We start from the raw sequence: 24,470 nt of genomic DNA, 5'->3' as shown, positions 1-24,470 counted from the left end.
ATCGAACAGCGGAATAAAACGTGTTTTCTAAGTACAAACCGAACAATTTCCTGCATCCAAGCGTTTCAAATTAATCAAATTAGCTGATCGAAATAATCAAAATCAATTATATCAACATAATCAAAATTAATCGAAGTAAACTGTGAAGCGAATAAGAGAATCGAACAGAGGAATAAAACGTGTTTTCTAAGTACAAACCGAACAATTTCCTGCATCCAAGCGTTTCAGATTAATCAAATTAGCTGATCAAAATAATCAAAATCAATTATATCAACATAATCAAAATTAATCGAAGTAAACTGTGAAGCGAATAAGAGAATCGAACAGAGGAATAAAACGTGTTTTCTAAGTACAAACCAAATAACTTCCTGTATCCAAGCGTTTCAGATTAATCAAATTAGCTGATCAAAATCAATTGTATCAACATAATCAAAATTAATCGAAGTAAACTGTGAAGCGAATAAGAGAATCGAACAGAGGAATAAAACGTGTTTTCTAAGTACAAACCGAACAATTTCCTGCATCCAAGCGTTTCAGATTAATCAAATTAGCTGATCGAAATCAATTGTATCAACATAATCAAAATTAATCAAAGTAAACTGTGAAGCGAATAAGAGAATCGAACAGAGGAATAAAACGTGTTTTCTAAGTACAAACCAAATAACTTCCTGTATCCAAGCGTTTCAGATTAATCAAATTAGCTGATCAAAATCAATTGTATCAACATAATCAAAATTAATCGAATTAAGCGAATAAGAAAATCGAACAGAGGAATAAAACGTGTTTTCTAAGTACAAACCAAATAACTTCCTGTATCCAAGCGTTTCAGATTAATCAAATTAGCTGATCAAAATCAATTGTATCAACATAATCAAAATTAATCGAATTAAGCGAATAAGAGAATCGAACAGAGGAATAAAACGTGTTTTTTAAGTACAAACCGAACAATGTCCTAAATAAACGTTTCAGATTAATCAAATTAATTGATCAAAATAATCAAAATCAATTGTATCAACATAATCAAAATTAATCGAAATAGGCGAATAAGAGAATCGAACAGAGGAATAAAACGCGTTTTCTGAGAGAGGCGAATGGAGAATACCTCGGCACGTTTCATGATCAATTGGACGCGATCAAACTTTTCAAGACTAGCGAAACGAAATCGTTCGGTAAACTGATATAAGTACTCCGACTCTCATCTTTCACATTCAATAAATCATCCGCGTTGAGTGAAAATGTCGGTGGCCTACCGCGCACACACACGCGGTACGTCCGCTTCTCGCGTTTTCCAGGCGAAGTTTCAAAAATTCAGTGTAATAATAATAATAATAATAATAATAACGATAATACCATTAGGACTAATAATGATAACAACAACAATGACAATATAATACTACTTTATGTAAATATTTCTTCTACTTGCTACATCGTATTTATCGCTATCGATGCTACTGTTGTACGATCATTTTAGAAACATAAATTGACAAAGGTAGACCATGATTCTCGTAAATATCGCTAAATAATATCGTACGATACTGTACGGTAACGATAAATAGACAGAAATATCAGGTCGCAGAAATTTATAAAGTAAAATGTTGCGCGTAGAAAGTGGAATTTCGCAAAAAGTAAACGATCCGGGAGTAGATTCGGCTGTAGATGGAAGACCTCCTAGGAGCGGGTACGCGCGAGGAATTCCGAACGTTTTGCACGTAGGAACGAGCGAGGGGCCATAATGGCAGCCGGTCGGGTAAAACGGATGACAAAGAGGCTTTAACGATGTCCGCGGTGTGCTCGGTTGAGTGACGCAGGACACGAGCCCGCGGCCCTTCTTTCCTCCTTGAAAGAGACGAGAAAACGAGCGCGCGTGTACGCCGAGACGAAGCAGCAACGAACACGGACCACGCACGTCGTACGAAGAAGCTACTCGTTCCCGTGCGGTTTTTTGCCGCGACTGTAATTGAGCCTGTCTCGTCGAGCTACCGTCTAAATGAATTACGAGGCGCCGTGCACGGCACGAGCCCTATCCCCAGGGCCATTACACTTTTTTCCCAAATCACCGCGATTCTTCTGCGTCCATTACTAGACTCATCTTTTTTCTTCGTCGTTTCGCGTCATTTTTTCTTTCGACTTTCGTTTCGTCTCGTTTCGTTTGACTTCGGTGGAAGAAACTGGAAACTCTTGTAAATCGCTGTGAGTAGGAAGCAGTAGCACGCGTTATACGCTTACAAAGAATGCCTTTGTGATTATGATTCAAAGTTCGTCGCTAATTAAGCGCAGCCTGAAAAGTCATATTCCGCGAAGAGAAATAGCGAGTGGGCGGCTCGATCAAAGAGACAGCAGGGAAATCGCAAGCTGGTTGCAATTAACCAGGGGGAAAAAAGCCTCCGACTCGCGTCTATCCTTTCATAAATCGCCAACGAACTAACTCTGATTCTATGGAATCTCTAAATCCATTTACGTATTTCGTTTTACTTTATAATATCGTTGGAAAGAAATTTTGACGTATTGTGAGTACGTCGAATGATATAAAGACTCAGTCTATTCGTTGTTTAAGTTTTTCTACGTTTGTAGGCAGAAAGAAATAATTCGTATGATATCTGACGTCGATGTTTGAAACTAGTTACTACTCTACTGAGTACGTCGATTACTTATTATCGACGCGGGCGAGATGCAAAGGATTGGTCGGTAAGGTTACCGACATTGTAAAGGGGAAACGTTTATCGTTGGCGTAGATGTCACTAAATAGTCAAATTCAAATCTCGCGCGCAATTAATTTCCAGATTTCATTCGCAAGCAAGAAACGAATAATTTCTACCACGTATAATAATTATAAATATATCGAAAACTGCAACATTCAAAGTTTTCTAGTGTTCCTACTATTGACAACTATCAAAATTTGTACTTGTTGTTTATCCTATACGTTCATTCTAATATAAATTCTCTGGATTACCCAAATATGTTTTTTGTAAACCATGGTAAAATAGTTTGAATAAAGAAAGATGAACGCTGATTTATATTTTACGTACCAATTCCGTTAGTCGACTCCAAGCTGGTACTTGGACGTGTTCTGTATACGGATTTTTCCGTGTATCATGTATAAAATCACAATAAAAATATTTCATTATTCATTATTGTTCTAAATGATCGTTCTTCTCTCGTACAAGTTTAATCCTATTGTATATATATAGCAAATTCTTTTTCGTTAGACACATATGCTTCGAAAGAGTTTGACAACGAAAGCTATGCCGATAAATATAAACCTATAATATCATGTATTTCATTGAGAATATAATTTAAAAAACAGAACCTAACAAATTGTTTTATCCAACAAGTATTATAGAAAATACTATATTTAAATGTTTTACATATTTCTTCATATCATGTAAATTTTGTACAATTTTACACTTTTAAATTTCCAATAGATATATAAGAATCCTCGGTCTACTTATGATTATAATAACTATCAAGAGAGAAAGAAAACTCACCGTCGCTTATTTTCATTAACGACGCAAATTCAAGCACAAATTTCATTTTTGCAAGTACACGATCTGCACGCGATCTTCGCTCGATAATGCAAAGTTATTAACTACTTACTAATTTCGAAATTTAGTCGTTGAAGATACGTCATCACTACTCGAACGCTGTAATTAGTACGTCACCACCAGCTCGACCAATCGCGTTATCGCCTGAATATATATAACGAGAAAATATATAATACAAGAGTACAACTAATTTGGAGTAAATTAATCAATAATAATTTTATTAACTTGATGATAAATACTTAATAATACGTTAGATTAAATTTTATTATCGCACAATCTATCTTCTATCACCTATAATTATTGTTTATATTACATCAGAACGTGTGTGATTCTTATAACCTATAACACTTTAGTTTGGAAAAGTATTTAAGTGCAAGGTATTTATTGAAACGTCAAAATGTTACGGAGACAATCGAGGCTTCGTAGAGAATATCTCTACAGAAAATCCGTTCAAGATAAGTTAAAAAGTATCCAAGAAAAGAAGGAAAAAATTAAACGCAGCCTAGAGCAGAATATACCTATACATCCAGATCTAAGAAAAGATGCTTTGAACATACAAAAACAACTAGCTTGGGAAGATGCTGGACCAGAAATGGCTGTTGCTATTGGAACAGAAATGGGAGGTATTGTGGGATCTCACGAAGATGATGAATATCGTTGGGCTGGAGTTGAAGATCCAAAAATTGTGATTACCACTTCTCGTGACCCAAGTTCCAGATTGAAAATGTTTGTCAAAGAATTACGTTTGATATTTCCTAATTCTCAAAGAATGAATCGAGGAAACTATGAAATGAAACAATTGATACATGCCTGCAGAGCAAACAACGTTACGGATTTCATAATTGTGCATGAACACAGAGGTGTGCCTGATTCTCTTATTATTTGTCATCTTCCCTATGGACCTACTGCATATTTCACCATGTCGGATGTTATTATGAGACACGATATTCCTGATATTGGAACCATGTCTGAACAATATCCTCACCTTTTATTTCATAATTTCAAAACAAAGTTAGGTGAACGTGTTATGAGTGTTTTAAAATATTTATTCCCAGTACCAAAAGAAGATAGCAAAAGGATAATTACTTTTGCCAATCACGATGACTACATATCCTTTCGGCATCACACTTATAAAAAGATCCATGGAAAGGACATCGAACTGGTAGAAGTTGGTCCCAGATTTCAATTAAAATTATATCAAATTAAATTAGGTACTTTGGATGCAGAAGCAGCAGCTGATACGGAATGGGCATTAAGACCTTACATGAATACTAGCCACAAGAGAAGATTTTTATCTAACGAAGATGGATGGCAACAAGAAGATGATATTTAAATTTGTATACATTCCTTTTAATTAACTTCGATAAACTTGATAATGTAAATAATACATTTTTTTTATAATATATTCTAGATTTATTATTTTTCTATCATTAGATCTACTAAATTTATTATTCTAGATTCTTATCTTTTTAAATAATGTAAACTATTACTTTTATATCTTGTAAGTTGGAAAGTTTATGCAACTTTTAGAACAATCTATGTTTTCCACAAAAACTAAAATCAAACACTTATATTTAAATTTCGCGCGTTGCGTCCTAAATGCGTAACTCACGCTGCGCAGTGCATTCTGGTTTCCTTCGTAGCAGTTGTTTTTAAAATCGCCATAAAAATAAACAAAGTTTGGGGTTTGAGGAGTAATTTCTGTTGGGAAGAGTGTTGAAGATTTGAACAGATGCATTTGCATCAAAGAAGCAAGAACATATTAGCGCGTGATGCGCGCCAATGTTCGTAAACCCGCGAAATCTGAGAAAACGCCGCGGCGCAAGAAGCTCCGAGATCAACGGAACGACGCTATGGATATGTTCGTGACTCCGAAACGTCAGAAGAATGACGGTGAGATCAGCTTTCACTTAATAGGGAGAGATATTTGGTAGACCAGTTGCTTGTTTGCTCGTATCGCTTGCAGTATTCCGCATGATTTGCGCGCGTTCGTAGCAAATTTATCAATTTCTTTGCAATATTTACTCCAATTTGCGTTTTGGTTACTAGCGCTTTTGTCCGTAGCGGAGAGTCATTAAACTAATGATGTGTACAATTCATTCGTAGTCAGGTTTTTTAAATTCGAGAAATTTCATGAAACAGAGACAGGCTCTAATGAGAAAACGATTATTACAAAAAACAAACAAACAGATAAAATTTTATTCGAATAAATGGCAATTGTCTTGTACTCATAATCTGAAGTAGTTGTAATACTCGTTATGTTCGTTCCAATATATAGTATGTTTATGTACATCAGGTATAGAGAAATTTCTTTGTACTTATGTGTATGTATTAAAATTTATGTGACACATAATACGCGTCCACGAGATCTAATAATTGGTATCAGACACATCTAGTTTAAAAAATTTCAAAATATCCATCAAAAAAATTATAATTCAAACAAGTATACAGTGAACTACGTTTGGATACCCATGCACACTCTTCGTGTAAAGTATATTTGCATAGAAATAATGATCTTGAATCCCAGAAGGTTATGAGAGTGGTAGTTAGATCTTACAAAGTATTTTGGTCCCTTTCTCTTTCTTGGCAAGGTGCAGTCCGCTTTATCTTTCAGATCTAGAGGTCACGGGTATCTCCCGCAGTGGCCGTGTGAGAAAGAAATCTTCCAAACTCGTTGACTTTGAATCGCCAGATGATTTTACGGATAACAAGTACAAACGTCAAAAAGCACAGCAATTACAAAATCAACAATTATTGGACAGATATGATTCCCAACGTATGTCACCAAATCAGTCGATCCAACATGCAAGTAGTGGAAGACAAAGGAAGAATTCGAATTCCAACTCTGGACAGCAAAGAGTTAAACAAGAGACATTGTCAGATAACGAAGGACAGTCTTCAGGGTCAGAATCTGATGATCCCTCTGGGTTGAACGAGGATGAAAGATACAGTATGGATTCTGGAAGTGACGATGATATAGATCCTCTTATGATAGACGATAGAGAAGCAGGGTTTAGAAAGCTTGAACCACCTGGCCAAGAAACACCTTCGCAAGCAAATAGTTTGTACATGCTTGAGAAATGTAAGAAAAAGCTAATTATTAAAGATGGCAAAATAATAGGTAGAATGAAGGCACAACGTAAAGACAAAGGGGTATGTACACATGAAAGTTACTAAGGGGATGATTATTTCACAATTCGATAATGTTTTCAGAAAACGAGATTTACCGCGTACATGTTGTGGGCTAAAGAAATTAGGCAAGAGTTACTAGAGCAATGTCCTTATATGGGTATATAAGCTTCACTCTTGTTTCTCCATACTATGTATGGTCAGTTTAGAAAACCGATGCTAATATTATTCGTGAAACGTTGCTTTTTGTAGATTTTGCAGCAATTTCTAAACGGTTAGGAGAACTGTGGGCTACAGTACCAAATCTGGAAAAATATAACTGGCGCAGACGCGCAAAACGCTTGGCAGCAAAACCTCATTCTTTACCTGCAAGTAAAGATGAGCCTGTTTGGAAAATGCCGCCGCCTGCTTCGCGAAAAAAATTCATTAATAAAATTGGTGGGTTTGTTGGTTCTCATGTATACATCATTTTTACGAGTATATATCTCTAAAAGTTATATGGTAGTTTATTCATCTTGATTTGCTTCTCGTGCACGCGTATTAGTCAAAAGTCTTTCAAATGATATATCGTTTATATGTTTTATGCCTCTAAGAATTATATGGTAGATGTCTTATTATCATTTGTTTTGTGCATGCATCTCGTTTAGAGATAGGCAAATCGAACAACACGATAACATTTGTAACATTTTATGTTCTGTCTTTCTTTGTATTACAGGTAATGGGAAAGAGCAAAAGCCTGCTACCTCCAAAAAAACTATTCAACTAGGTCTACCCTCGGTTGTAGGAAATGTTCCGGTATCGCCGCCGTCGAATCGAACTGGGAAAGATTTAGTTAACGAACCAATGATAGGAACAGGAATGTACAAAGTCGTTGGTACTCAACCTATCGATGTAGCTGCTCATCTCAAGCTTCTCGGTGAGAGCTTAACGATCATCGGTGAACGGTTAAAGGAACACGATGGGCAAATAGCGGTATCGGGCAGTCTGTCGGTCTTGCTGGATTCTCTACTTTGCGCACTGGGTCCTTTGATTTGCCTAACACAACAGGTACCAGAAACTAATGGAGCTAAACACGAAACACTTTCGCAAATGCTCGACAATATTGCGTATCTTATGCCTGGCTTGTAATATATGTAAAAATAATGAAAAAGATAACCTAATAATATACAATGTAAATATATCGATAAATTGATAGACGTACATAATTGTTAAATGAATTAAGAATAACGAAGAAATGATATAGTTTTGTTTGCTACAAAAGGAGAGAATTTTAAAGTGAAATCTTTGTTATATTTTCTCTGCTTATAAAAGTAAGAAGTTTTATATAAATAATATGTTTGTACAAAAACTTACAATAAACATTTGAATAATTCTATAACTAACTGTACACGAAAAATAACTACAATAACTTATTCATATGGTAAGACAGGGGGACACGTACAGAATAGATTTTTGTCTCCATATATATCATTTATCCTTCCAACACTCGGCCAAATCTTGTTGCTTCCTTTTACAAATGGCTGTAAATAAATATGAATATAGTTTATTTATTATACATTCCCTAATGAATGTCAAGTATAGTCACTTACAGCTGGAAATGCTGCCAATTCTCGCGAGTATGGTCTATCCCATTTACTTGATATTACTTGTTCTGGAGTGTGTGGTGCCATTTTCAATGGATTCTTAACAATGTCTAATTTACCACTTTCTATATCATCAATTTCTTGTCGTATATCTACAAAACAAAACTTTTGAATATCTATTGATGTCTTTCTTAAAAGGAAAACAAACATTTTTAGTGAATATATTTAGTATTCTTACGAATCAAAGCATCGCAAAATTTGTCCAATTCTTTTTTGTCCTCGGATTCGGTTGGCTCGATCATTAATGTACCCGCTACAGGCCAGCTCATTGTTGGAGCATGAAAACCATAATCCATTAATCTTTTAGCAATATCTACAGCCTCGATATTTGCCGTTTTCTTGAAATCCCTTGTATCCAAAATGAATTCATGCGCTACCAATCCTGTCTTTCCCTTATACAGTGTCTTGTAATACTTTTCCAGTCTTTTACTCATGTAATTTGCGTTTAGAATAGCAACTTGGGTAGCTTTTCTTAACCCGTTTGGACCCATCATTTTAATGTAAGCCCATGAAATTGGTAGAATAGCTGATGATCCGAAAGGAGCAGCTGATACAGTGCCAGTTTGTTTTATATTGTTATGACCATTACCCGTACAATTAATTACAGGATGAGATGGAAGAAATGGAGCAAGATGCCGTTTTCTATACATAAAAGTCATCAATTGTACTGCATATTTACATTAAAATATCAAAATAACGTTACTTACACTCCAATAGGACCACTTCCAGGTCCTCCACCACCGTGAGGTATACAGAATGTTTTGTGTAAATTTAGATGGGAAACGTCACTGCCATAATCACCAGGACGACATAAACCAACTTGAGCATTCATGTTAGCACCGTCTAGATACACTTGACCTCCAGCTTCATGAACCATAGCACAAATATCAGCAACGGTCTCCTCAAACACGCCGTTCGTCGACGGATATGTTATCATCAGACAAGACAACGTCTCTCGGTACTTATCGATCATTTCTGTAAGATGTACGATATCCACAGAGCCGTCTTTCTGTACGAGGATAGGCTTCACTTGCATACCGGCCATTTGAGCAGAAGCAGGATTAGTGCCGTGAGCAGAAATGGGAATCAAACAGACTTGTCGATTCTTGTTTTCATTTGACTCATGATAACGTTGTATAGCTCTTAGACCAGCGTATTCCCCCTGAGCTCCACTATTTGGTTGAAAACTTATGTTATCGTAACCAGTTATAGCGCACAAATCCTGTTCCAGTTCAGCAAATAGTTGTTGATATCCTTTGGTTTGTTCAATAGGTACAAAGGGATGGATATCAGTGAATCCACGTAGGCTACAGGGCATCATCTCCGTCGTGGAATTCAATTTCATCGTACAGGATCCCTGTTAAAATAGCCGAAAATATAAGTGTGTTGACGATAGTGTAGAATGTTTTTCATATGGCCCATTCAATTACCAGTGGTATCATACTATGTACAAGAGATACATCCTTATTCTCTAAGAACTTCATGTAACGAACTATCCTTGTTTCAGATTGATGGCTATTGAATACAGGATGTTGCAAATACGGTGTAGAACGAGCGAAATGGGATTTATTGAGGTTTCTTTCTAGGCAAACGTCTTCTCTACACATTTCTTCAACGGTTGTATCCGCACAGAATATTTTAAAGATATCATTTATATCTTGTTCCGTAGTAGTTTCATCCAAAGATATTCCAACTCCGTCCTCGTAATACCTGAAATACATTACTCTCATGATACTTGTATTTTATTAGTTTACAATATTTTCTGCTAAATTACTTAAATTACCTAAAATTTATTTTAAACGCAATCGCATTTTCTTTTATAATTTTTGAAGGCACTGCAGGTAATAATTTTATAGTGTCAAAGAAGTACTCATTGACCACCTTATTCCCTGCTGTTTCTAAACCTTTTGCTAGGATCAGGCTGAAGAAGTGTACCCTGTTTGCAATATTTCTTATTCCTTCAGGTCCATGGTACACAGCATACATCGCAGACATGTTTGCCAGTAGTGCTTGTGCAGTACAAATGTTGCTAGTAGCTTTATCTCTTCTGATATGCTGTTCGCGTGTTTGAAGGGCTAGGCGATACGCATCCTGACCGTTCGAGTCCTTCGTAACACCAATCATCCTTCCCGGCATCAAACGAACTAATCTTTGACGACAAGCGAAGAATCCAGCATGAGGTCCTCCATATCCAAGTGGAACTCCGAAACGTTGGCTGGTACCGACGCATACATCAACTCCAAATTCACTTGGAGGCTTGAGTATGGCCAGCGCCAACAAATCAGCAGCAACGCAAACGAGCGTCTACAATGAAATGCATCAAACGTAATTGAATTTATTTGTTCAAGGATTTCAGATCTCGAAATACATACACCGTCTACATGTGCCTTCTTCACCACATCTTCGAATGCGTAGATAGATCCAGTTGTGTCAGGATATTGAAATAGAATACCAGCAACATCCTTTGAGCTTGTATCAACTCGAAAAACATCTCCGATTTCAAGATCGAGACCCAAAGAAGTAGCACGCGTTGCAATCACACTGATTGTTTGAGGATGAACTTTGTCAGAAACGAACAGTTTTTTTCTCTTGTTGCTCCTGTGAGCAAGACTTAAAGCTTCGGCTGCCGCAGTACCTTCATCTAGGAGAGATGCGTTCGCTACTTCCATCCCGGTTAGATCGCATATCATCGTTTGGAAATTCAACAAACCTTCGAGTCTACCTTGCGAAATTTCTGGTTGATATGGAGTATATTGTGTTGTCCTATAACAGAACTTTTTCAGTTACTGTAGTCGCGTTAAAATCAACGATAAATTGCATTCTAAGAAACATACCACCCTGGATTTTCGAATATGTTCCTCCTAATGGTGTGAGGAACGCAACAATTATTATATCCCATGCCAATATACGAACGCCATACGTCGTTCTTTTCCGAAATCTGTGTAATCATCTTTGACAATTCGTATTCAGCTAAAATGTAATTATCATTTTATGCAATCTGCTCTATCAGAATATTAGGATATATTTGACATTTTAGACGAAACTATTACAATTAGTTTTTAGCTTTCAAAAATCACGTGAATCCTAATCTGACCGCACGAGATTAATCTTTGACCCAAGATACGTTCATTTCACAATAGGAGGTCATATTATTTAAAGAACATAATGAAGCTAATGCGTGTTTCAACAGAAAAAACTCTCATTTTTTAACACAATTAATTCATCGACTTATTAAAATATTTAATGTGCAAAATTTTCATAAATTATGAATGAATATACTTCAAGAATGTTTGCTACTCATCCACTGTGTTCATTTCAATATCATGGGGTTATCAATTTACACGTGTTTCATATCTGTAGTCGCGTGACTTCACACGTTTCTACGTATCGTAATAGTTTCTTTTGCAACTGCTGTAGTATATTATTTCAAATAAGTTATACATTTTACTTACTGACTGACTGTTCGATCTTTAATTCTTCCTTGTAAAGAATTTTTGCTGGGACAGCAGCGTTTGTTAATTCTTCTAAACTCTATTAAATTAATTAAATAACTTAATGACTATCTTAAAATAATGTTTCTATTACTAAGTTAAAATACTACCTTAAACCCAATAGTTTTCAACATTTCCAATTGTTCATACTGTCGAGGACCGATATGTCTAATTTGAAATTCATCTTTTTGAAGAGAAAGTTCACTAACATTTTCTTTTTGTAAGTTATTCAACGTTAATCCACGTGCATATCGATATGTATTACGTTTATTCAACAATCTTGTACACTTTGCTAGCTCAAAAAGATATGACATTGTAAATTACAAAATAAAGATTTGATAATAATTAACTATTTTTCTAATGGTAGAATTAAACACTGTAATTGCTTGACAGATTCCAGACAACTAAAGAGTGTACTAAAGGAAACAGGACTTTTATACTCTACGACACATCATCTAGTGATGTCATAACTTCTGATTACAGTTTTATCTTTTGTGACCCTAAGTTATAAAGTATCTTAAACAATATTGGAAAACTACCTTTGCGCATATATGTTACATGTATGTTTACTTTACACTTTATCCAAGCAAATAAGGTTTAATTAAAACAATTAATACTTATATTTCACATAAATTAAACTTTATTTATGGTAAATTAATTAAGTCAATTATAAAAGCATGTATGTTACAACTAAATATTTTATGAATTTGTTAAGCTACAGGAAACAATTCATTAAATAACAATCAGTCAACCACATTTATTTCATAAATTTATCTTTATTTTGTGTAAGAATTTTCGCAGAGGATTTTGCATCTAAGAACAATGACCCTACTTCTTCGATGTCTTCTTTTTTAATTATTGTCCTTTCGTTTACTTTGGCTGTTAATGCCGCAGGAGTTAAAAGTTGCACTACGTATCTAAGCGTTGTTTTTGTACCTAATTCACCGAGAGCTGACAGAGCTTCATCTTCGATTTGCAACCCTTCTGTAGTGGCTCTTAGTTTAACAATTTGTTCTATTTCCTTTCTGGAATATGGAAGCGTTCGTATGATTAACAATCTATCTAAGAGATCAAGAGGTATTCCATGCGGTGATACGATATCTTCAGTTCCTCTGATTATGCAGCGACCTCGATTCGTTGCAAAGATAACTATTGGCGCAATTGCACTTTCTAGTGCACGGTGAAGATATGTAAATGTCTCTATATCCAACATGTGTACTTCGTCTATAAATAAAACTCCCGGTACTAATTCCGCAATTCCTTGGTCAATGTATTTATTTACAACTTTGTTTATTTCTTTGCGCAATTTATCTGTAATATACAATATTAATTTACGTTTAATTTCAAATAAAAATACACAAATATTTTTTAACAATTTCAAATTATGTTACCTGTAATTTCTGTCTTTTTAGGTTTCATTAATTGACCCATCATAGACATAATATCTTGACCGCCTTGTGGTTTGGCATTAGCAACATCCAGATCATGCAATGTTACATCCTGAATGACTTCCTTCTTTTTGTGTACGTCACCTTTAGGTAAAGGAACATACTCTTCTGCTTCCAAATCAAATTCAGTAGCAAAATTATCGCTTCTGCCCTGTCTCTTCACAGCACCATTATTTGCCTCAATGTAAATTACATCTCCTGTTTCGACCTTTTCCTTTTGCAAGGACTCGTATATGGAGGGATCTAATTTCAACTGCTTCGTACCTTTAGCTGTCTTTAGCCCAATTACTACATGCGATACAGTTTTTCCATATCCACCCATAGGATTTTCTGTTTCAGATGGAGTCAGTTCTGTAACCTCCCCTTCATATACTTCCTTAGTCTCTTTGATTCTGAGACCAATGGCTCTTCTAAAATTTTCCATCAAAACTTCTGTCTTTTTTATTTCAGAACTATAGACTTCCGAGCCTACCATGGGACAGAATGGTACTTTGTTACCCAACTCTTGAGCGATAGCTAATGCAATTGCAGTTTTTCCAGTGCCAGGAGGACCAGCTAATAGCACTGCTCTACCAGCCATTTTCTTTGATTTTATCATGTCAACTACTACCCCAGCTGCCTAAAACACACATAATAAGGAAAAATCATTTTTATAAGCGCCTTTTTAACATTGTTACAAAACGAAGTTCTCATACAAAAATATTTGATTTTAAAAATTAACTATTAGCATCGATATATTTCAACAAAAAGATTTTCAAAACGATATTTATTATTTTTTTCTATTTATTGGCATGGAAATAATTCTAACCTCTCGAGCCTCCTCTTGACCGACAAGACCTGCTGCAGCTTGTATTGCAACTCCATTTTCGTCAAGACCCAATCCTTTTATGTGTGTATGAGCTGATATTCTTTGAGTCTTCGCGGTACTTTTTACCTCTTCGATCTTCATTTTCTTTGTAAATACAAAGATTTTAATACCAGAAAGCACGTTGCATAAATACTTGTTTGGTTGATATAACGTCTATCCCCACTACATTAAATCGTCATGGAAACAAAGTTTCAGGAATTGGTACATAAGGAATGTTACTAAGTGGAAACATTAAAATTCATGGTATCACGAAAATTAAATCTTTTTTCTAGAACTCCAAATCTCATTTCCATTTAATTAATTAATAGTAACAATATAATACTGAATCAATTAAACATTGCACGAATGAGTGAAAAAATTATGAAATATATTGTATGAAGTATGTAATAAATATTATTATAAATATATATTATAAATAATATTATAAATATATATGGTTAGTAGAATACCAGAGAGGAAGTTCCTCTCTGATATATTGGCGACCTCCCTATTCATCTCTGCTCTGGGTCAACTTATATGAAGATCACGATTAATTCTCTTCCTCAACAATAGATGTCTTATGAACGCATCATTTTCTCTAAAGTACTCGTATAGGTAGTCAGTTTCTATATAAAGATGTTATAAGACATGAACTACCGGGTCCGATACACCTGGCACAATATTCGAGCAAGTTCATATAATTTAAAAGTTTTCTCATTGATTTGACATCGTTGAGTTGTGTTCCTTCACACTTACACAGGCTCTAGGTGTGACGTTGACCTCTCCTTTTGGATTATGTTATCTTTTCTTTTTTTTTTAATTTTTATCTCTCAATAGATACATTCTATTTATTAAAAAAATTGAAATAACAAGGAAAATAAAAATTATGTAATCAGGCAATTTAATCTCTATTAACACGTTCGTCGCCTCGTCGCATATATCTATGCGACGGGTATACTTCCGTGGGGACCCCGTCGCCAAAGTATGGTGATGCTCTTCTTATTCGAGTTAATTAAATATACGATATTATATATAAGATATATAACATAAAAATATTAAAAACACATTATACCATACTTTTTATTAATTTATATTCTGAATAATATATTACATTATTCTATATCGGATGGTAGTCGTTAAAACATTCCAAATACATTTGGGGTGATTTTGGGCACTTCGAACGATAGTTATAGACTCCATCATCACTACTCTCCTCACTTTCTGACTCACGCTACTGATTCACGCTGTTCACCGAATATTTTGTATACTTTAAAATGAAAGATCTGAGATATCTGCCATGAAATCCCTCGGAATACTCCAACTGGAAAGCTTATCGCTTTCTCCATTTTAGAAATAAATAATCCTTTCTTTGCAATGAATCGAAGGTAATAAACGATGAATTCCTGCTTGTCACTCTATTTACATTCTGCGTACCGGCGGTCGGATTTGGGCCCCGCAGGAAACTTAGCCGAATCACGCTGGCGACGAACGTGTTAAATCGTATATGAATAGTCATACAAAATCATATTTTATACAATTATGTTCTTTCTTTGTCTTCACAATCTGGTACTACAACCTGAGTATCCTTAATCTGAAATAGAAATTTTATTTGTAAACTACTATTTGTAATGTTCTATGCTTATAAATTTATTGTATTCACCTTAACATGGGCATACAAAATAATGCCAACCAAGGTTAAAATTATACCAATTACTTGATTTATGGCCAATGTTTCATGGAAAATTAACGAGCCACCTAAAAGTAATAGGCAAAATTTGGAATGTCCTACCATGTTGTAGCTAATTAATAAATAAAGAATAATAAGAAAAATAAAGAATAATAACATGTTAAATTTCATCTTTCATAAAGTAGTGTGAAAGGATACGTTAATGGAGATGTTTTTCCAATTATCCAATAGGAAGTTAAGTTAACAAAAAATGCTATTATAGCTGATAGTACAACCATGACCTATAAAAAAGGGACACTCAATTATCTAATTCTATTCCTTTGTAAATCCAATGAACAATATTCTCTGACATAACTATATCTACAAGTGACCAACTTCTTGTAAATGTTTGTTCTACAGGCTCTAAAAATGGCACAATAAAGAATAACATAACAGCAGATAGAGGTGCTTGATAATATAACAATTGCATTGGATCCATTTGAAACTCTCTTTGCTTTATGTTTACCATCTAGAAACATTAAGATATTTTAAGTAAAATTTAATAAGTGCTGTATAAAAAATAAAAGCCATACCACTTGGTATAAGGATGTTACAAATACTCCCATGGTTGCATATACTGTTCCGATAATGTTAAATTGTATATCATAACAAAAATTAATTACTACTCCTAACATAATAGGAATTAATGTTAATTTAACAAGTATACTAAATTTTTTATTATAAAATATTATTTGCATTATTATCACGCAGGGTGTAGTTAGCATTTTAGCTACTTGATAAGTTCCAACAGTATTGTGAGCTAAACTTAAATTTGTTAACATAACAAATCCACAAAATGTCATTGCAATTAAAAACATTTCTTTAATCGCAATATCTTTTATACAAAATACATCAAATTTTTCACAAATTGTTAATCCGATAGAAGTAATAACAAAGTGTATCATAGATAACGTAATGTTTGGAAAACCAGTATGAACGTAGAGCCATTTATTCAGTAATACAATTACAATGGAAAAGAATATATTCAGTATCAAATAAAATGCCGTGATAATTGTTTTATTCATGTCTTTTTTTCACTGTTTTATATTATTAATATATAATCGGTAAGCTAGTTGTTATTGGTTATGTTTTATGCGACAATGATGCTTTATGCATCTTAATTTTAATAACAGGTCTAATCAAATCCATTACATCCTTATTCGTATCGTAAACTTTTTTTTCATTTATATTTATTTTTTATAAGCATCATTTTGATCGAATTTTTCGTAAAATACATCATCGTTTAAAATTTCGATATGTACCGGGAAAAACACTGAATTATGCAAATTAGCAACAGAAGGTAAAGTCGAGGGCGCCAAACTGAGGAGCGCGAAGCGTGAAGAAGCGTGACACTCGGTGCACCGATGTTTGGTGCCCGCTAAAATTTTGAGCAATAGTGCAATATGATTTAAAAGTTAAATTGACATAATACTTATTCATAAACAAAGTAAAAAATGGAAGAATTTCCTTTGGGATATCGAGAAGTTGTGCCTGATCAAACTGTACCAGAGAAATGGAACGAAATCACGTTGAACACGGGTATGTAACCATAACCTTTTTATTTTCACGGAACACGAAATTATTCTTTCAAAAATAATTTAAACTCAATTTCTTTATTGTATATCAAAGATATTTATTTTCCATTTATGAAAACATGTATTAATTATGACAATGTTACGCTTTAAACCTTATAAATTGAATTCCTAACCTTATTTTTCAAATAGAAAATAGTTGTACAGTATCTGTCTCTGTAATTATATTATTTTATAGGCGGAAGCCAAAGTACCTTACAGGACATAAAAGTTCCAGAGAGAGCAGGAGGCTATTCATACAATGATGGCTCAAAATATTTTACACGGAATCGATTTATTTATTGGCGTATTTGTCATGATGTACTTGAGTTGGTTGAACACAGTCTAGATATTAATTTAGCCAACTGTAGAGTAAGATATAAGTTTACAGATACACCCATTTTGGATGGCATTTCTATACATGAAACAATTAATTCAGTCATTATATTAATAGCAACCGTTTCTAGTGTTCATAAGTTATCATTTCCTCATCCTGAAAGAATTCACAAAAATGTAAGTAGCTTCCAAAAGGTAGTAATTGAATATTGTATGATTTTAGATATTGCATTAATGAATTGTTATTTTATAGGAACACTCATTAAGTACATATAAAGATTTAGGTACACAATCAATATTTAGTGAAATGTCTACACAAAATGTGAAAAGAACTAAGGAAGATCCACATATGTTTCATGTCATCACAAATGCAGGAACTACAAGTTAGTAATTCATGACAGAACTTAAAAAATAACATTTTTTAAATATAGTATCCACAGCAATTATTTTAATTTTTTCCTCTTTTCTTTTATAGATTCTCCAGTTCCTCATGCAGCTGCATCATGGCTTATTCCACCACAAGAAGCACTGTTTGCTCTTGCTTATAATTCTGGAACTATACTTCTCCTGAGGCTAGATACAAAAACTGGCCTTGTGCACAGCAGTGAATTAAAACAAGATTCAATAGTGCCAAGATTTCTTAGTGGTATTGCAACTGCTTTTAGAGGACGCAATTCTGAAGCCCACGTGGCTATGTCATTAACAATACATAGTTGTGAAAGTGATACGTATTTGTTTGCATTGTGTCGTGAAGGTAATATCCGTATGTGGTCTTGTAACAAAGCTCAATGCGTGGCCGTGACTGATACGGCGATAGATAATCGCATTGCTTCGCAAGGTGCACAGGGCCATATATTAAGAAAAGCATTGGGTCCTAATAATGAATTATACTTGGGAACTTTTTTAAAATTTAGTACTAGATGTGAATTTAGTATTTTAAAGCCAATTCAAGATAATGGGATGTTTAAATTTGTTAGATTATGTACCAAGTTCGCACAAGATGTATGTACTATTTACATTTATTCATATTGACTACAAATTAGTTGCCATTTAAAACAACTTTTATATGTATTAATCTTTACAGCAACATTTAGTTGACTTTTTCTTTACCACTACTCGATTATGGGCTGTTTGGAGAACCACTGATATGGATACAGTTGAAGTAACGCATGCTCAATTATCATTGAGTGGTGGACGCGTTAACTCTGAATGGGAAGCTGCGATTCTAGAACAAACGCCAGACAGAGACTACATTCTTAGTGATGCTGATACTGATCCAAGACAAGCATATATCAATTACATTTTTCACCCTGGTCAGTTCTCTTTGGCAGATATAACAAAAGCATTGAACATATACAAAAGATCTAATTTTTTGGAAGATAAAATTCTTTCTGCTGCGGAATTGAAAGAACGCGTATGTATTGCGGTAGAAGCTGAGATACAAGCTGAAATTATGGATTACGAACTTATGGATGAAGATTATTTAGAAATTGCCAATCGTTGTTGGTCAAAATTTTATTCTTGGGTTATACAGTATCATGCCAATAGTACAAGGCCAGTGGGATTGTTACTACTGCCTAGCGTTTACGGAGTAGTTTTACTTAAAAAATCGTGCTTCTCGCTTTTGAGACCAATGGAAGCTTTAGAATATTTAATGTTTTGTAATGAAAGATCATATACATCCCGATTCAAAACAACGCCGGTTTTGTCACAAGACGAAGATATATGTCAGGATCTTATTACTTTAATGTCAGCATTGGTACTATTAGAAGAACAATTATCCGAAGAAACTAAGACAGCGGTAAAGAGAGAGCTGTATCATTTAAAAAGTCCAGACATTATTATTGATGATTTATTGTCAAAACTGATGTTGGAGTCGGAAGAACCGATTAGTAATTTTGTTACGCATCATCTTAGCTGTCACAAATTATCAAACGTTAGAGATATATCCAGCGCTATGGCAATGTTGTTGGAATCATTAACATATGATCTTGGACAACCAAACAAAGTACATCTTAATAATGATCATGATGCCTCGATACTGTTGCTCAATATAAATCACTTTTTTAGTAGTCACTTAGGCATCTCCGCAATATCGAAAAGTGTAGCACAAATAACACAATTGAGATTCGCGATCTGCAGAAATTTATTAATTTTGCAACAAATGATACTACTACGACCTGAATTATTTGATTCACGATCATTACATTCCATAAAATCATCATTAGCACCTAAGACAGTTGTGTTAATGCAAGCTTATTATGTTGTGACGTGGATATGTGAATCCACAGCATTACCAATGCCTGTACAATCTCTATTAGATTCTAGTGTTCAGCGTCTAGCATTATTGAAACTTGTTGATTCGAGAGCAAATATAGGATTCAAGCAACATCGATCTTCATCATTATTAGAATTATTTATAGAAAACAGTGGTGCAAAACATGCTCACAATTTGATGGCTCATACAAATTTAGATGCGACTAGTTTAATTCCATGGCATTATGGGATGTTAACGCATATTACTTTTATCGCACAGCTCGTGTATCCTTTCATAGAACTATCGATTTATTTATGCACGTACGTATATATTAGTTATATACGTGGTATACGTTTCTTTTTTGTCTTAAAATTTTTATATATTTCCTTAATAAAAAATATATCAGATGGCCGAGATCGGGAAATTTTATCTTCCCCGAATGGCTATTGTCTAGTTGTCAGTTCTTGTTGGTTCAAGAGTATGTGAGGCTTCTGAATACATGGTGCGAGTGGAACAGTGCATCGAGGAAATTTATATTAGCAGTCGCGTTGCTTGAAATGGGAGAAGCGCATAAAGCTTGCGATCATTTCCTTCGAGCTTCTAGGGGAATTTTGACAGATGAATTTTTAGCTGATGCCTTACTCGAATCTAGCGTACTATCCGAAAATAGTTCGTTAATTCAGTATTACTTGAAAGTTATCAAATTATTTGAGGAACATAATGCTTCCGACTGTATCATAGAGCTCGCTGAAACAGCTATATTAATGGCTGATAAAGATGATCCTAATTTGCCAACACTTCACTCAATAGTATTCATGCAACATTTGAACTTGGGTCACCATATAAAAGCTTACAATTGCTTAAATTCGAATCCGGATGTTGCACGTAGAGTAGATTGTTTGAGACAATTGGTAGTGACTCTCTTTGAACGTAAAAAGTTAATAGATTTAATTTCATTTCCGTATGTCGATATGTATGAAGATTTAGAGAGAATAGTAGAAGGTAGGGCCAGAAGTGTGGACCTCATAGAAAATAATTACTACAATTTTTTATATAGCTTTCACATAGATAAAGGGAACATGCGAAAAGGTATTACTTTAACTTATTATGAAATCAGTATTAAACCTTTTTTCATACAGTAATTGATTTGTTTTACAGCTGCGTCAGTGATGTATGAGCAAGCTATGAGATTAAGTCAAGAATCACAATCTGTTGCGATCGTATCAAGGCAAGCTCAGTGCTTGTTAGCTTGTATTAATGCATTACATCTTGTCTCTGAAAAGTATAGATGGATCGTTAGGCCTGTAATTGATCAGAACTATTTGGAGGAAATGGATTATGAAGTACAAACGAGAAGAAGCATCAGTAGCGAAGATATTTTGCATTATAAAATAAAAAAACAAGTCGAAGTTCTTGAATTAAATGATATAAAAAGGGAATACTACATTGTAGATGCAAGATTGAAAGTATCGAAAATAAATTCGGAGTTGCATATTGTTTCACATGCTGGACCCTCGGAGCTTATTATTATACTACCAACTATTGGATTGTACACGACAGCGTTGCATTTATGCGATGAATTTAAAGTTAATAAAAGTTCTGTGCTTGAAAGTCTCGCTTCACAGTGTATACGTTTAAGTCGAGGAGAAGATCCAGACGCATGGGACTGGCTTATTCAAAACGATATATTTGACATTGGTTTATCGAATACAAATATTACAAACACCGCTTGGAGATTGTTAGAATACTTAACATTGAAGCATGAAAAAGATAGATACAGTGAGTTGCATAAAGCAGTCACTCGGAAATTACTTCAAGAAGGAGCGTTTATACCTCAATGGTTATTGATGTCATACAAGGTAAATAATTTTTTAATCATCATATCATATTGTATAATATATTGTTATATTATATTCTATAATAAAAGATCACTTGGTATTTACTATAGAAACGAAATGCTGCCGAACTTCTTCGTCTTATGTTAAATGCTGGTAGAATATTAGAAGCTAGCGAGTTAGGAGTTGAATACATTAATGCTGTTATGGGTGATGGCAAAGAAAATTTCGGTCTTAAAACGCACTTAACATCCGTAACTACACCAGTCTGGTTGCCACTTAACATTTTAGAAGTGCTATTATATGAATTAAAAGAAGTCAAAGACAATCCTACCTTTTCCGAGGTACGTAATTTTCCTATTGTATACATGTATTTTTTTCACAAAAACATTAATAAAAATATTAATATTAATTTTAGAGCTATCAAAGATTACAAGGAGCATTGCAAAGCTACGAACAGAAAGTGATAAGGGTGTCAAAGGATATGATCGAAATAAAATTAAGTAACAAGAATTGCTAGTAGTAAGTAGAGTACTTATATTAGTGGTTAATAAAGTAATACTTTGTTTTTCTATTATAAAAAAATATACATATTATAAAAATATTTAATATGTGCGGACGTGTGTGTAATTGTCTCCGCTGATGATACAACTATCTTTACACCAGTCTTTATCTATAATGTTTTAGGAAAATCTATACTATAAAAGATAAAATTTTATGTCACATATTTGGAACAATAGTATTAGAGATTGTCAAGCATAAATCGGTGCATGACTAATTGATATCACCGTCGTAAATACAATAATAACGCCAAGAATCGCTGCGACAATCACGGCAACCATTTGTGGACATCTTTTGAACAAAACCTGAAATAATTGTAAATTTAAAATAACCGTCATTTATGAATATAATTTATAACAATTGATTATTTTGTTATGAATATATGAGAAACTATGAACAAAATATTACCATCAAAATAACTATCAAAGCAAGAACGAAAATTGTTCCGACAGGTAGAAGAAAAGATGCTGCCCAATAATGTCTCTGTATTTCGGGATCTAAAGAAAATCATGAACAGCTTGCGGTAACAAAGTTATGAAAGAGAAATTAACTTCTTAAAACTACGTAAAGATACATTATTGGAACTTATTAATTTTTATCCTATATGGAGATATCTCACCATTGCGCCAATGAGTTTTGTATACTTCGTAAGGAGGTATGCGAATTCTCCTTATGATACTCTTATTTGTTATAATTACAGAATCAAGGAGATTTTGCGTATCTACGGATTGTACTCCACTTGTGAACCAGTCTCCTACAATGTACATAGTTATTATAACAAGTTTTATCTCTATTTTCGCGTGCTCAAAACGTTAATGTAAATGCAATTAAGAAAGCAGGTTCGGTTCTATATAACTATAATTCAATATCAACATTTCGCGTCAATAAAAAGCTATTATTTGTACTACAGTATACGAGTGCCAACAATAATAATTATTGTATATTGTAGAATTAGTTAGGATATACATATTTGGGGACAAAGAATTACTACCATATTCCTCAAGCTGTTTCTATAAAACTGATTTTTATATTTGTAATCATAATTAGCTGTATTTTACCTCGTTTATTATTCCAACAATGCCTATTACACTAATATTTTTATTTAATTTGTTGTAATAGTCTGTGGTCTTACTAAGCTACTAAGAGGTAAATACAAATTTATAGTAGCTGTTCACCATAAAATAAAATACTTTTATATAATTTATAATAAAAATGTACTCAACATGTTGGAAATAGTATAACTACATTTGTATAAACTGGTGTTTTTATGTAGATTATTTTTTTACATTAAATTTTTCGTCAAACTTTGTTACTAAACACGAGAAAAACACTAGTTTATAGATAGGTACATCTACTTTCATATGTGTTAGCAGTGTATGTATTCGCGTATAAGTTAGATTTTAAGTACTATTATTTTATTGATGTTTTGTGTAAAACATGCGGTGTTTAAGTTTTTAATAACAAAATTTATTAGCTTATAAATGAGTACATACAATAAAATGTTAATGTGTGTTAGTAATACTTACCCCAAATCATAAACATTGTTGCATATTAAGTACAACAGTTCAATGACCTGAGTGTATCTTTTGATTTGTAAAAACTGCAGAATTTGATTCCTTCAAACACAATTTTCTACTTCGCGCATGAAAATTGAATGTATTTTATTTATGTTTCACAATTGGGATAAACGAATGAATAATTAAATCGTACTTCTAATGATAAAGATAATTAAAACAGAAGATGATTAAAGCTATGTTATGTCGATAAACTTACATAGTAGAGTTTTATAAAAGCTTATACGATTGCAAAATGTTAAATAAATCAAATAAAACAACTATAATATTATTATTTTATTTATATTATTACTAATATAAAATGAGAATTAACATTACAATATGTGCAAAACCTGTGCATTAAATTATCTCGAGGTTCACAGATAATCCATATACAGGGTGTATAAAGAATAATTTTAAGTAAACGACGCAATATACGCGTGAAGAATACACATGCGTCTGAATTACATTTCTATAAAGAAATTATTAATTTAAATTAATTTCTATAAAGAAATTATTAATTTAAATTAA

The 24,470-nt window shown here is 33.6% G+C and overlaps 7 protein-coding genes across 12 annotated transcripts; 3 read left to right on the top strand and 4 right to left on the bottom strand.

Annotated features, from left to right (window-relative positions):
• Positions 1–3,669: 3,669 nt before the first annotated feature.
• On the top strand, positions 3,670–4,937 carry LOC139995057 (U3 small nucleolar ribonucleoprotein protein IMP4). The gene has a single exon (XM_072018203.1). The coding sequence runs from the start codon at positions 3,940–3,942 to the stop codon at positions 4,873–4,875; it is 936 nt and encodes a 311-aa protein (XP_071874304.1). The 5' UTR covers positions 3,670–3,939; the 3' UTR covers positions 4,876–4,937.
• Positions 4,938–5,083: 146 nt separating this feature from the next.
• LOC139995049 (uncharacterized) lies at positions 5,084–8,049 on the top strand. 3 transcript variants are annotated; one of them, XM_072018190.1, is made up of 5 exons: positions 5,084–5,435; positions 6,157–6,695; positions 6,756–6,831; positions 6,924–7,109; positions 7,456–8,049. In XM_072018190.1, the coding sequence occupies exons 1-5, from the start codon at positions 5,315–5,317 to the stop codon at positions 7,797–7,799; spliced, it is 1,266 nt and encodes a 421-aa protein (XP_071874291.1). In that variant the 5' UTR covers positions 5,084–5,314; the 3' UTR covers positions 7,800–8,049. The 3 variants fall into 3 exon arrangements, with proteins under 3 accessions (XP_071874291.1, XP_071874290.1, XP_071874289.1); XM_072018189.1 differs by having other exon boundaries at positions 5,090–5,435; positions 6,163–6,695; positions 7,387–8,049; XM_072018188.1 differs by having other exon boundaries at positions 5,091–5,435; positions 7,387–8,049.
• Positions 7,940–12,343, bottom strand: LOC139995030 (glycine dehydrogenase (decarboxylating), mitochondrial). Of its 2 annotated transcripts, XM_072018138.1 has the most exons (11): positions 11,916–12,343; positions 11,767–11,845; positions 11,149–11,284; positions 11,025–11,077; positions 10,687–10,955; positions 10,098–10,618; positions 9,745–10,024; positions 9,022–9,671; positions 8,493–8,956; positions 8,261–8,406; positions 7,940–8,191 (listed from the first exon to the last, which is right to left on the bottom strand). In XM_072018138.1, the coding sequence occupies exons 1-11, from the start codon at positions 12,117–12,119 to the stop codon at positions 8,081–8,083; spliced, it is 2,913 nt and encodes a 970-aa protein (XP_071874239.1). In that variant the 5' UTR covers positions 12,120–12,343; the 3' UTR covers positions 7,940–8,080. The 2 variants fall into 2 exon arrangements, with proteins under 2 accessions (XP_071874239.1, XP_071874238.1); XM_072018137.1 differs by having other exon boundaries at positions 10,687–11,077.
• A 79-nt stretch (positions 12,344–12,422) lies between these two features.
• Pont (RuvB-like helicase pontin) lies at positions 12,423–14,305 on the bottom strand. The gene is made up of 3 exons (XM_072018187.1): positions 14,062–14,305; positions 13,197–13,872; positions 12,423–13,116 (listed from the first exon to the last, which is right to left on the bottom strand). Exons 1-3 carry the CDS (start codon positions 14,200–14,202, stop codon positions 12,563–12,565), a joined length of 1,371 nt encoding a protein of 456 aa, XP_071874288.1. The 5' UTR covers positions 14,203–14,305; the 3' UTR covers positions 12,423–12,562.
• A 675-nt stretch (positions 14,306–14,980) lies between these two features.
• LOC139995058 (solute carrier family 35 member E3-like) lies at positions 14,981–17,123 on the bottom strand. Of its 2 annotated transcripts, XM_072018205.1 has the most exons (6): positions 16,360–17,119; positions 16,143–16,295; positions 15,986–16,068; positions 15,761–15,899; positions 15,591–15,691; positions 14,981–15,008 (listed from the first exon to the last, which is right to left on the bottom strand). In XM_072018205.1, the coding sequence occupies exons 1-5, from the start codon at positions 16,849–16,851 to the stop codon at positions 15,638–15,640; spliced, it is 921 nt and encodes a 306-aa protein (XP_071874306.1). In that variant the 5' UTR covers positions 16,852–17,119; the 3' UTR covers positions 14,981–15,008; positions 15,591–15,637. The 2 variants fall into 2 exon arrangements, with proteins under 2 accessions (XP_071874306.1, XP_071874307.1); XM_072018206.1 differs by lacking the exon at positions 16,143–16,295 and having other exon boundaries at positions 16,360–17,123.
• Positions 17,124–17,137: 14 nt separating this feature from the next.
• Nup160 (nuclear pore complex protein Nup160) lies at positions 17,138–23,901 on the top strand. Its single transcript, XM_072018136.1, has 10 exons — positions 17,138–17,365; positions 17,597–17,910; positions 17,987–18,116; positions 18,209–18,735; positions 18,818–20,274; positions 20,397–21,079; positions 21,149–21,849; positions 21,939–22,169; positions 22,244–22,347; positions 22,513–23,901. The coding sequence occupies exons 1-9, from the start codon at positions 17,281–17,283 to the stop codon at positions 22,343–22,345; spliced, it is 4,230 nt and encodes a 1,409-aa protein (XP_071874237.1). The 5' UTR covers positions 17,138–17,280; the 3' UTR covers positions 22,346–22,347; positions 22,513–23,901.
• LOC139995065 (uncharacterized) lies at positions 22,339–24,448 on the bottom strand. 2 transcript variants are annotated; one of them, XM_072018214.1, is made up of 4 exons: positions 23,913–24,320; positions 23,006–23,140; positions 22,795–22,883; positions 22,339–22,691 (listed from the first exon to the last, which is right to left on the bottom strand). In XM_072018214.1, the coding sequence occupies exons 1-4, from the start codon at positions 23,926–23,928 to the stop codon at positions 22,578–22,580; spliced, it is 354 nt and encodes a 117-aa protein (XP_071874315.1). In that variant the 5' UTR covers positions 23,929–24,320; the 3' UTR covers positions 22,339–22,577. The 2 variants fall into 2 exon arrangements, 1 of the variants encoding a protein (XP_071874315.1); XR_011801843.1 differs by having other exon boundaries at positions 22,339–23,140; positions 23,445–24,448.
• Positions 24,449–24,470: the final 22 nt, after the last annotated feature.

Source organism: Bombus fervidus, chromosome 15, assembly GCF_041682495.2.
Source record: "Bombus fervidus isolate BK054 chromosome 15, iyBomFerv1, whole genome shotgun sequence".
NCBI lineage: Eukaryota > Metazoa > Arthropoda > Insecta > Hymenoptera > Apidae > Bombus > Bombus fervidus.
This window is presented reverse-complemented; position numbering and strand designations above follow the sequence as displayed.

Bases quoted from the DNA above. Each gene is read 5' to 3' on its own strand.
- LOC139995049 (XM_072018188.1), top strand. From the start codon at position 5,315: ATGCGCGCCAATGTTCGTAAACCCGCGAAATCTGAGAAAACGCCGCGG. The intron at 6,832-6,923 runs GTATATAAGCTT...TGCTTTTTGTAG, and splicing joins AGAGCAATGTCCTTATATGG to ATTTTGCAGCAATTTCTAAA. The intron at 7,110-7,386 runs GTGGGTTTGTTG...TTTGTATTACAG, and splicing joins AAAATTCATTAATAAAATTG to GTAATGGGAAAGAGCAAAAG.
- Pont (XM_072018187.1), bottom strand. From the start codon at position 14,202: ATGAAGATCGAAGAGGTAAAAAGTACCGCGAAGACTCAAAGAATATCA. The intron at 13,873-14,061 runs GTTAGAATTATT...TGTGTGTTTTAG, and splicing joins GTCAAGAGGAGGCTCGAGAG to GCAGCTGGGGTAGTAGTTGA. The intron at 13,117-13,196 runs GTAACATAATTT...TGTATATTACAG, and splicing joins TAAAAAGACAGAAATTACAG to ATAAATTGCGCAAAGAAATA.
- LOC139995065 (XM_072018214.1), bottom strand. The intron at 22,884-23,005 runs GTGAGATATCTC...GATTTTCTTTAG, and splicing joins CAAAACTCATTGGCGCAATG to ATCCCGAAATACAGAGACAT. The intron at 22,692-22,794 runs GTAATATTTTGT...CAATTATTTCAG, and splicing joins CTTTGATAGTTATTTTGATG to GTTTTGTTCAAAAGATGTCC.
- Nup160 (XM_072018136.1), top strand. From the start codon at position 17,281: ATGGAAGAATTTCCTTTGGGATATCGAGAAGTTGTGCCTGATCAAACT. The intron at 17,366-17,596 runs GTATGTAACCAT...ATTATTTTATAG, and splicing joins CGAAATCACGTTGAACACGG to GCGGAAGCCAAAGTACCTTA. The intron at 18,117-18,208 runs GTTAGTAATTCA...TTTCTTTTATAG, and splicing joins CACAAATGCAGGAACTACAA to ATTCTCCAGTTCCTCATGCA.
- LOC139995030 (XM_072018137.1), bottom strand. From the start codon at position 12,119: ATGTCATATCTTTTTGAGCTAGCAAAGTGTACAAGATTGTTGAATAAA. The intron at 11,846-11,915 runs GTAGTATTTTAA...TTAATTTAATAG, and splicing joins TGAAAACTATTGGGTTTAAG to AGTTTAGAAGAATTAACAAA. The intron at 10,619-10,686 runs GTATGTATTTCG...ATTTCATTGTAG, and splicing joins AGAAGGCACATGTAGACGGT to ACGCTCGTTTGCGTTGCTGC.
- LOC139995057 (XM_072018203.1), top strand. From the start codon at position 3,940: ATGTTACGGAGACAATCGAGGCTTCGTAGAGAATATCTCTACAGAAAA.
- LOC139995058 (XM_072018205.1), bottom strand. From the start codon at position 16,851: ATGAATAAAACAATTATCACGGCATTTTATTTGATACTGAATATATTC. The intron at 16,069-16,142 runs GTTATGTCAGAG...CCTTTTTTATAG, and splicing joins GTTGGTCACTTGTAGATATA to GTCATGGTTGTACTATCAGC. The intron at 15,900-15,985 runs GTATCCTTTCAC...TTTATTAATTAG, and splicing joins GGAAAAACATCTCCATTAAC to CTACAACATGGTAGGACATT.